This window comes from Crinia signifera, chromosome 3 (assembly GCF_055691185.1).
Source record: "Crinia signifera chromosome 3, ASM5569118v1, whole genome shotgun sequence".
In the NCBI taxonomy this organism is placed as follows: Eukaryota; Metazoa; Chordata; class Amphibia; order Anura; family Myobatrachidae; genus Crinia; species Crinia signifera.
In genome coordinates, this window is record NC_139219.1 from 131,889,905 (window position 1) to 131,902,026 (window position 12,122).

General features: G+C 44.2%; 1 protein-coding gene across 1 annotated transcript in view; it reads left to right on the forward strand.

Annotated features, from left to right (window-relative positions):
* The first annotated feature begins 1,517 nt into the window (after positions 1-1,517).
* The window catches only part of UST (uronyl 2-sulfotransferase), a 302,623-nt gene continuing 292,018 nt past the window's right edge, over positions 1,518-12,122 (forward strand). The window contains exon 1 of the mRNA XM_083176522.1: positions 1,518-2,334. Coding sequence (XP_083032648.1) covers positions 2,109-2,334 — 226 coding nt within the window. The 5' untranslated portion in view covers positions 1,518-2,108. The remainder of the gene's footprint in view (positions 2,335-12,122) is intronic.

Here is a 12,122-nt window from a genome sequence, read left to right on the forward strand (position 1 = left end):
CAGGTCAGGACCTGGGTAGAAGTCCCGTGTAAAGGGACACAGCGTTAGGGATTTACACCGCCGAAGATCCGGGTCTGACCCGCCGCTGAACCGGATTTTTCGGCGGCGTAAAAGGGGTATCACTCTACATGCCCTAGGCTTCAGATGCCCCTAGGCATCCCAAGTGCCCTAGGCAATTGCCTATGTTGCCTATGTCTAAGGAGGGCTCTGCATCTCCTAGCACCTGGAGTCAACCAAATGCTTTGCCTCAGCTTAAGTCTCATAGTTACATACTTACATAGTAGTTAAGGCTGAAAAAAGACTTGTGTCCATCAAGTTAAACTTTTGTTATTAAAGTGCATGATCTATTTTCTTCAACCCTTATATAACGGAAATCTGATTTAATTATATACAGATTTTAATTATTTTTACCCCATGTTTTTGCCCAATAGATGATTGTCCAACCTTATTTTAAAATAATTTATTGTATCTGCCGCCACTACTCTAGGAAGAGAGTTTCACAATTTTACTGCCCTGATGGTAAAAAAAGTTTTTTCTTTTAAGGGTACAAAATCTTCTTTCCTCTAGTCTAAACTCATGCCCTCCTACCACCTCATTATTCAGTGCTTTCAATTCAAGTTAGTCTTATCTAATTATTTTATTGTCATTAATGGTTTCAATTCAGAACCTGGGGCCCTGTGGGTTAGTATAACTAAACTGTTGCAGATTATAATTAAACTTGTTCAGAACATTAAATAAACTAATTTAACAATTAGAGCCAGATGTATCAAGCGTCAAAAAGTGATGACACGGAGAGTGATAAACCATCAACCAATCAGCTCCTACCTGTCATTTTTCAAACAGCCTATGGCTTTGCAGTTAGCAGCTGATTGGCTGGCGGTGCACAGCGAGCCACCGAGCCCGAAGTGTGGCGAGCGCAGCGAGCCCCGCGAGGGGACGCGGACACCTGTGAAGCCCGCGAGGGGACGCGGACGCTTCGGGCTCGGTGGCTCGCTACGCTCGCCACACTTTCTATTCTCAACTCCACACCGACGTGGATAGTGGGGGTATGAAAAGGTCGTAAAACGCGTACCGCCGCCCCTCGTGGGCTCGCTGCGCTCGCCACGCTTCGGGTTCGCGTTGATAGTGGGGGTGGTACAGCCTCAAAAATGACATTGGGGGGCCATTGAACATGTTTGATACTAATTTCAATGCATTTGGATGCTTTTCTGTTAAAAATTACATGCGATAGCATGCGATTTTTTTCCCCGTGCGATGGCCATCGTGGGAGCCGTGATACTCCACAAGTACCAATGACTTCCCCGTATTGCTTAATGGCGTGTAAAGGGAACTGCAAACAAACACTGATCATTTCAAACAAGAATGAGTTGACGGGGGCTATTCAGCGCTAAAGCCAACTCATTCAGAAATCTCTTCAGAGCCCCAAGGGGTCGCTGGTGTGGAAATAAAGAAAAGTCATCTGAGAAGGAGGGGGCTGGGGAGGATGAGAAGAGCGAGACAAGAAAACAACTTTCTTCCTACTTGCAGCACATAGAAGGAGAGAGCAGCAGCCAGTGGTGTCTTCCAGGGACCGGAGAGCCGTAATCTGACACCAGGCTTCCCCCTGAGGAGGATCCGTGCACAGGGCAGGGAGGACGGGGCTGCTGCAGACCTCATGCTGCCCCGCAGCTCTGTGCTGGGGAGTGGGGGAGACCAGTGAGAGAGGCTGCTGCTGCCGCCGAGTGTCAGGACAAGAGCAGAGAGGGAGGAGGAGCGCCGGGAGCACATACATACAAGTACATACGGTACATACTGTAGGACAAGAGAAGAACTAACAGGAGACAGTGAGGACTGGAGAGCAGGAGGCGGCGGATCGGAGCGCTGGGAAGTACGGCACCGGCAGCAGCAGCATAAAGTAGTAAAGGGGGAAAGAGGTTCGAGCCGTGGGCGGGAGAGCAGGACTTCTGCCCCCCCTTGACAAGTGACAGGGCAGCAATGGGGAGGGAAGCCTCCTGACCTGTGAGACTCACACAAACTCTGCCCAACTTCTCCAATGGTCCAGAGAGCAGCTCGTGTCTCCCTCAGGCGGATGGCTGACCTCTCCCTGCCGGGCTGCGTAAGGAGGATATATGATGAAGAAGACCAGTAGCAACAATCACATCAGCAATCATGTTCCCAAGAACCATGCCCAGGGCGCCGCTAGGAAGGACTGGCTCTCCGGGCTGTCTCCGCGCTTCTCGCTGCGGGACTATGTCTTCTGCATGGCAACTCTGCTGCTCTTCTGTATGGGCTCCCTCTTCTACCAGCTGAACGGGGGACCCCCCCAGATCCTGCTGGATCTGCGCCTCTATCTGGGTAAGCTGCATTGTGCATGTACAGTAACTGTCCCTGCCTTCTGCCACACATACACACACACACACCACACACATGCTCTGACAGGAGGCACACATGTGCTAGACAGGAATGTATGTGATCAGTGCAGACACATGTAATGCCCCTATAGGAAATGCCCTCACTGTACTGCTCTCTCTCAGCACTGTATATACATTTCCATTGAAAACGAGAATGAAAACTTTTTTCTCGTGTTTTATTTTATTTACAGTTGTCATTTCCTATTGAATAAATATTTGTTGCCTTGTAAGATGTATCAATGTATTAAAACATTACATATTCCTCTGTTACATACTGTTACCTAGCATTTCCTATTGTGCTTGTAGCCTATTATGCCTATGTAGCCTATTTTATGCCAATGGTTCTCTAACGTGTGTTCCAGTTAGCAGCTTATTATTAGATAAACATAAAGTAGCATTATTACATAAGAGTATGTGGTGTTTTGTGTCTGCTCTTTGTGCAGGGAACATGTCTTTATTGGTGCCTGCAGACATTGCTAGTTTGTGGCAGTGATGCAGGGAATAGTGTTGGGCTAGATTGCATAAAGTTGATGCTTATGGGTAAGTGGGTTATTATTGTGTATGATAACAGATGTCAGCCAAGCTGCAACAGAGATGCAGGGGAACTTTTGCTATTTCATTAGACAATCAGCAGGACCATTTTGGTTTGTTCCGCAGCTGAAGGCTTGGATGGAAATACTAAAGGTATAACAAGCCTAGATGATTACAACTGCACTTTTTCTGTTGTGGGTTAAAAATCAATGTATGCGTTGCGCAGAAACTTTGCTATAAAACTAGGATCACACAACTCCAAATAGGATAGGTGTTTCCTGCAGAGGGGCTTCATTTCTTCACATTTAGGGGTGATTGATGTTGGCTCGGTAAGCAGCCAGCATACATTCGCTGCTTACTGAGCAGTTAGACGGCGCTCGTTGGGCGAGGAAACTCATGCCCCCCCCTTCCGTGAGCGAACGTCCGTATTTTCAAGCGAATGGATGAGTACGGTCACACATCCATTCGCATGCGAGTGTACGGGGAAAAATCATTTGATGATCGGCGACCATCGAATGATTGTTCCACCCGTTTGCAAATAAAAGTCAGTCTAAGCTTTATTTTTTTTACGAGCGCCTGGACGAAGATGGGGTGAACGACTGACGTCCTGTGAAGTCAGCTGCCCGCCCTGAGCATGCTTTGGCACGCCTGCCTTCACATGGGGATGCCCAGCGTTTTTCTGGGTGCACCTACCGTTTTTGTGTGAATGCCCAGGAAACGCTAGGCATACCCATGTACCAGCCCCCTGTCCGCACCACTGTGTGCGAACGCCTCTGTAAGTGTGATGCTCCCGGAAGGCGTTCGCACTGCGGGTCTGCACAAGATTATTGTTGCTGATGCGCAATCACAGACATCCCTGGATCGAATTCTGCTCTTTACAAGACAACCTGAATCACCCCCTTAATATACTGCAAACATTCCCCTTTGCACCTGTAAATAGAATAAACTGTATCTTGCAATATACATGAAAATAATACCCCTTTCAGACATATGGCAAAATCCTAGGTTTTTGTACATGAACGCGCACTCAACCCGGGATTTTGGTTTGTCTGAAAGGGTCAATCCGGGCGTTAAAACCCAGGTCTCCGACCCTTCTTTTTACCTGGGTTGAGGACCCAGGATTTAAGACCCGGGTTGACCCTTTCAGACATAAGAAAAACCTGGGTTTTTCAGCAAATTACTGGGTAGAACTGCTTCACCCGGTAATTTGCTGCTGTAAGTGTAAAAGGGTGCAGGCTGCACCCGGGAAAATGACCCATCAGTCAGAATGCCTGGTAATTCCCGAGTAGTATGTCTAAAAGGGGTATAAATAGTTGTCTTTATTTCCGTTACAACATTAACAAGACAATAATAAGCTGTGGTGACCTATTTATTGAACACTTACATGATATTTAAAGTAATTGTTTATGCTTATTGTTGCGTCCTTTTTAAAACCGCATGCACTTCAGTTGATCCCATTGTTGTAAAATGTAAAGGAATAAACTGTACTAATGTGATGGGAGCATTACATTGGTATAAAGTAGTGTGTTAAATTGAACTGCTGTTCCGATTTGAAAAGGAAATTAAATATTTTACATGAACAACAGTTTTGGATGAACGGCGCACACACACTGCTATTCTATAGCACATTCAATTAAAATATCAATGTCATGGAAAATAATGGTTCGCTGTGGTTACAACAAAAAAACGATGTAAATGGATTAATATGGAGCTTACGATTTGTAGACAATGTAAAATATTGCCTGAATGTATTGTTCACATCTAAGATCATTTTCCTGAATTAAAATGTTGGTTCTGTATATTTGATTAAAAATATCAACATAGAGAACGAGCCTATGGCTTATTGCAGTATTTGGATATGCATACTTAAAGTCATTAATACTGTATCAACATAAATCTCATTTTAGAATCTCTACCCGCATAGTTTCTCAGTATCCCAAACTGTGCATGTTTTCCAGGTGTCACAGAATTAGATAAACTTGCTCATCTTTTATAATGTGTCTGTGAGTAATGAATACACCTGTGTGCCTGTCCTGTGGACCAGGTTTGAGAGGAATACGGTTGTTAGGTGGACATGCATTGGATTGACCACTGAAGGTCGACATGGGCCAAGGTCGACACATGGGAAGATCGACATGGGGTTAGGTCAAAAGGTCATTCATTTGACACAAGCATGGTTGACAGTCAAAAGGCCATTATGGGGTTTTTCACTTTTATTGAGCCGACATATGCCAACTAGTGGTATTTCATGCCCTACCATCCACTAGGGTGGGAGAATAAAATATAAAAACCGTCCCCGAAGCATTGCGAGCGCAGCATGCCATGCGAGGGGACACGGTGCAATGATACAGTGTCGATGTCGACTGAGACATTCGGGTAAAAATGTGGAAAAAAACCCATGTCGACCTTTTGACAGTCGACCTAGTCCATGTTGACCTAATGCTTGTGTTGACCTTCCAATGTGTCAACCTTGGCCCATGTCGACCTTAGTACTGTCAACCCTATGACCCATACCCGTTTGAGAATTACTGCTCTACCCCAATCACCTCTGATCATCCTCATTCATTGCTTCCTCCGATTCCCAGTCATAGGACTTTTTGAGCCTGCAGCTGCTCTATGGAATTACCATATATACTCGAGTATAAGCCTACTTTTTCAGAACATTTTTTATGCTGAAAAAGCCCCCCTCGGCTTATACTCGAGTGAGGGTCCCACTTGAGTCAATAAGTTTTCCCAGTTTTTTTTTATTGTAAAATTAGGTGCCTCGGCTTATATTCGGGTCGACTTATACTCGAGTATATACGGTACTTCTTTTGTGCAGCAACATTATTTACCAGCCTTCAAACCTTAAATTATTTCCTGAAAACTCACCTTCAGTAAGCTGTATCAAAATCCTGAACCACCTTTTTGACCCCTCTAGGAATTTCTACGCAATTACGACCCTCTACACAGTTCACACAAAATTAATGTTCTCTTTCAATACTGAATTATATAACCCCATTAAGCTTTTTTGCAATCTGGATGGATCAATATGCAATCTGAGACAGTTAGCCTCATGTATCAAACTCTTATATTGCATAGCTTGTTAATGAATACACATGTGAAAAGTCCTGAATTGTCTTCCGGTATAGAGGACCTCACAGAATATTAACACCTGTAACATCCCCAACGAATTGCACAAAATAAATGCATTGCAGTCATGTTGTGGTTTTACTGTGTGAACAGACTGAACTGCTTTGTTAAAATTATATTAGACCACTTATACATGTATGTTGTGGGCAAAGTTTGAAGCTAAGACCTCCATTAGATATATACATGTTATGCTTTACATTTTGTTCCAACCAAAAGCCACCACCACTTAGTGATATAAAAAGCAAGGTCTGTAACTAGGTGTGTCGACATGACTTAAGGTCAACATGGGCCAAGATCGACATGGGTTTAGGTCGACAGTCATTAGGCCAACATGAGTTTTTCACTGTTTTTTTACCCGAATGTCGACATGGACACAGTTGGAGTTGAACCGCAGCCACTCGCATCGCTCGCTTCGCTCGCGATGCTTCGGGCACGGTGCCTTGATACGCTTGGCACACTATTTTATTCTCCCACCACGCCCTAGTGGATGGTAGGGCATAAAATACTGCCTGTCGGCACATGTCGGCTCAAAAAACAGTGAAAAACTCATGTCGACCTAATGACTGTCGACCTAAACCCATGTTGACCTTGTGCCATGTCGACCTTAAGTCATTTCGACCTTGACCCATGTCGACCTTTAACCCTGTCGACCTTGGGGCCAGTCGACCTTCCGGGGTCGACCTAATGACTGTCAACCTAAGTGTGGTCTGACAGATGACCGTTTCCCCCTAATTTGAGGGCTGTATCCTGCTGTAAGGTTTAGCAAGGAATTGTTGAATCAGCACAGAGGTTATGAGATATATTGTATCCAATGCATCAGTGAACAGGTGCCACTCGCACCTGCCACTTCTGTGCATGACAATGAAAGTATGATTGGATGGTACTGCAGAGGGATAAAAGATAGCCTCTGGGGTTTCTGGCTACATCCTCTGTGTAACGCAGACACACCCATCCATGAAATGCTTCTTGTTTCATATACTGAAAAGTACAGATTATTCACAGCGGTTTCTTTGCTGTTTATTTTCATTTATGGTTGTGTGAATTGAGAATGCATTGCAGCCAGAGGTTCATACCCAGAACTCTTTATTGCTGAGTTTACATTCCCTGTTCGAGGTCTTACAGAGCCTGTTACTTACCCACTGCCACAAGAATTTGTTCTCGTCTTGTGACCATTTCCCTTAACTCTGAAAAATATTTCAAGGCTTAGCTCAATTCAGAGAATTTTTTTTGAACTGAGCTACTAAATCCTCTTTGAAATTCACCAATCTGGTAACAAATAGTAATTAATGTGATCCAAAAGTTTTATCATATATGCAAAGTTGCCATGTAATGCAAAGATATGGTGCTAGAAATGAAGATTCCCTGGCCTCCTCTGTGTGACCAGCCCCTATCCTGTCTAACCTGAGGGTTACTCAGATGACTGGTGTACTCGCACTTGAACATTTTTTGAGCAGAAAAAAAATGAATTCTGCAAGCTCCATCTTCATCATGTTTAGTAAAATGTTAGTATGGAAATTTTACTCCACCAACTGATAGCACCACAATTCAATTGCAAAAATGTAGCCATCCAACCGCAAGTATGCCAGGAATTTATTTTAAAACCTTGGAAGCTAGGTTATTATATTCTCCAAAATGTGTAATGTGCAGTGTAGTATAAGAGGGGTAAGCATAATGGTAAAATGGCTCAGCTGCTCCCATGTTTTATCTGTACACAACAGTTTAGATGACAGTGTGTCGGCAGTCTGAATATACTAATATAATGCTGCTTATTACTGGAATCAATTTGTTTTACTTTAAGGGTTCACAGGCCGGCTCTACCATTAGGCAGCATTAAGCAGCTGGCTAGGGTGCCGGTATCTGGGGGAGCGCCACCGAGTCTGCCTAATTTAAAATGAAGGATGTCTATAAGGAAGTTGTACTTGGGGCCTGATTCAGGCTCGCTGGCTAAGCAGTGTACACTCGCTGCTTAGCAAGCGGGTAAGTGCTGCCCACCACCCGATGAATGCCACCACCCGAATCTCCTCGGCAACATGCGAGCGGATATGTATGTGAACAGATCCCCCCACATGCGGCCGTCTGCCCAAAAAAAAATTCTGCAGTTCACAGCAAAATGTCCGTCTGAACTAACTTTTATCTTGCCCGCTGATTGCCGAATTGGTGGCGGGCGCTGACGCCATGTGATGTCGGACGCCTGCCCCGAGCAGGGAATGCCAAACCTGCATTCCCAGGGGAACACCCAGCATTTTCATGGGGTTGCCAAGAAAGCCCTTATGCCGCCACTCCTTCCCGTATCAGATAAACGTCTCTGAAAGTGCGAGACTCAGCAAAGGCTTTCTTACAGGGGGTCTACACTTTTACATGCGCAGACCCCTCACCATCGTAACGGGGCCTGATTCGGACCCTTCCAATCTGACTTGAATTATGCCCTTAATGCCGGTGGGAACTGTCAATCTGCAGGGATTGTAGGTTAAAGTTTTGCCTAGGGTGCCAAGAAGCCTTACGCTGGTCCTGTGGGTTCCAACTTTAAAGATTAATTTGATGTAATCACTCATTTGGTGATAAGTGCATCTATTGAATGCATCTTCTGCCTTTGGAACATGGATTATGGTAGATTCTCTACATTGCCTTGGACTTGCCAGAACTTGCCCATATGTTCCAGGATGCACTTTATACAACCTAACAACATCATAAAAACAGGTGTTTTATCTTCTTAATCCTTTCACCAGTTATAAACTAACTAAGATACATAGTTAGTAGGTTGTAAATATCCCCCACTATGAAGGATCATTGAAATCATTGACCCTACTATTACATTTTTCACCTGGACCATAAATATCACATGGTTTAAGAGCTTTGTAGTATCCATAATAAGGGCAGTTAATGCATATTTCTCCTTGGGAGGCTTCACATTAACTGCAGTCTGCAGGCTTTAATTGCTTAGCCTTGGAAGACCAATTAGCCCGTGGTAATTAACCACGGCCAATTGAATTTGGCCTACAGAATTGTGGCTTTACTCCTTGCCCTGCTCTCCAGTCAGTTAAATGTGTGCTTTTTTTGTTTGAGAAATGTAGTAAAACCCAATAATTTGATAAATCACTCCCTCATAATTTACTACATGTGCTACATTTTGTGACACTCCCATGTTCAATCACTGCTTTGACTACACGCCTAAAATATTGGCTACTATGGAAAAAATTGGAAAGCAAATGAGGACTGCACTAACAACGGTGCTTGAAGTTATTCATAAAAGTGAAATGAAATGACCTTTTCCATTTCGCTAGCATTTTGAAAAATTTTTAAATATTAGAAACATGCAGAATCTGAACTTCCTTCCAATTTTTGTTTATCAAGAGAATCATAAGTGGATCGGTTTTTGTGGCCTTAAGGCAGTATCCATAAAGTAGCAGTTTATGGCGTTGCTGTGAGATACTGTTTTGTGACGGGCCAATTTTGGTGTGCCAAGACCTTTTCACTTTTTTCATTACTCTAGAGCATCTTTAAACTTGTTGGATCTTTCACACAGATTTTTTTTGGAGCTTTTCCTATAGGCAATCCTTATAAAATGTGAAAAACACTAGTTGCTTACCTTTTTATTTTAACCTTTAGAATAAAACGAGACATGCACTTGACCGTGGGTAGCCAACTAGTTCTCGAGAGCTACCAAAAGTTCAGGTTTTCCAGACCACCTAATTGGTACACATGTGTATTCAATAACTTACTGACACATTTTAAAAGATCTACGGTACTTATGTAGTATCTGGGCGCTCGATTTTAAAATCGGGTTGGAAAAATCAGATCAGATCGCATGCGATCCGATGCGATTTTCCATAGGATTCAATGTTAACATAGTCCTGTTCATTTCACCACTATCCAAGTGGGCATAGAGTTGATTTTATAAAGCGTGGCGAGCGGCCGCGGATTACTTAAAAGGTTTTCCGCGTCCCCTCGTGGGGCTCGCTGCGCTCGCCACGCTTCGGGCTCGCCACGCTATATAAAATCAACTCTATGCCCACTTGGATAGTGGAGAAATGAACAGGACCTTGTTAACATTGAATCCTATGCAAAATCGCATCGCATGCGATATCGTACACATCGGTACACATCGGATCGCATCCCTAGTGCATGCATTGTGCATGCACTGCGATCCGTTCCGATGTGTACCTAGTACAAAAAGTATGTGCAGCACATACTTTTTGTACCGTACTATGTGATGCGCGGGAGCGCGCATCGCATAGTACAGAACGGAGCCCCACACAACGGACCGTGTATGGGCTCCTTGAAGGTAAGGCATACAATCACAAAATCGGGCGCCCAGATACTACATAAGTACCAGATCTACAGTAGGAGTGAATTACTGCTCTTGTAATTCTATTAAGACCTGAAAACTTTAACTGTTGTTAGCTCTCGAGGACTGGAGTTGTCTACCCCTGCAATAGACACTAGTGAAGAGCGCAGTATAATTTAAAACATTAATGGGGTTATTCAATGATGGCTGATATATTTTTCAACAGGTGGAAATATCGGCCATCAGTATTCAATCCCGGGATCCCCTCATGCAGATTCGACTTTGTTTGAAGTCGAATCTGCATTGACGAAAGTGTCCGCTGGATTATCGGCTGACATTTTTGCCGATTCACAGAGTTTCAGACATATATCAAAATCTATTCAGTCAGTTGGAAAAATGGACCCGACATTGAATAGGTCGAATGTCAATTCCACCTAATCTTGTTGGAAACTGCTGATGTTTCCACCTGGCAGAAATGTCGTCCGGAATTAAATACACCCCTAAGAGTCAGAACCTGTTTTTGTAGCTAAATGTGTAATGTACACAAAAAAATGTGTTATGTCTTTGCATCTTTGTTTATACCGAACATATGTTGAATATATCTACCCAATCTATTGCAACCATTTGTTTTAAATATACATTTAAAATTAGAGATCAACAACATTTCAAAATCTTCTCTAATACATCAAAAACAACTCTATCTACTGTGTACATTAAATAGATTTAATAAACTATATGCACAAAAGCATAATATTCCTGAACCTGAAAAATGACGGTAACACATGTCAACAGTGCATTCACTTTTATCCAGTCACAAGTGACTTGCTAATGCTGGAGATTGTCATCATCCAATATCTTTATCTGCTCTACAGAATTCTAAAGTTTGTATGCCTCACTACATAAGCATCACACACAATCCGGTCACTCTTAACAAAGCATGCAATGATAGGACTTCCGAGTTTGTGACATACATTTCAGATACAGTGGGTGACATTCTATGCTGTGCGCTAAATGCGCATGTTTTATTCGCGCACCAGATCGCCGCAAATCGCACTTTTCAGTCAAAATGCGCATATTTAATGTGATGCGCATTGGAGGCTGAAAAGTGCGAAGAGGGGCGATTTGCGGCGAAGTGGTGCGCTGTATTTAGTCCTGAAAATGTGTGATTTTCATGTCTGAAAGTCGCACATTTGCAGGACAGCGCAAAGTTTAAAAAAAAAAACGAGCGCGGGGTCCCCCGCCCGAGTATAACCAGCCCCGGGCTCACTGAGCCGGTGCTGGTGACATAAAATCAGGGTCCCCGACAAATAGGGGTCCCCTTGATTTCATGAAACCAGCACCAGGCTCAAGGTCCGGCGCTGGTTCCCAAAATACGGGGGACAAATTGACTAGGGGTCCCCCGTATTTTAAGAACCAGCACCGGACACAACCAGCCAGCAGGGTAATGCCACAGCCGGGGGAAACTTATTATATAAGCTCCCGCGGCCAAAGCATTAACCCCCTGGCTGGTCAGCATGGGAAGGGGTCCTGGGGAAATGGGGACCCCCCCAATGAAGGGGTCCCCCCCCTCCAGGACTTACCAGTCCATGCTGATAGTCCGGGGCTGCCCCCGATGCCCCTGGGCGGTGGGCATCGGGCTGATGGCTTGTGTAAAAAAAGAAGTAAAACTATTGTTTTATACTGGCGAACTATGAGTCCCAGCAAGCCTACCCCGCATGCTGGGACTTGGAGAACCACAAGTCCCAGCATGCGGGGCATTAAAGGGCCCGCTGGCACTTGTAGTT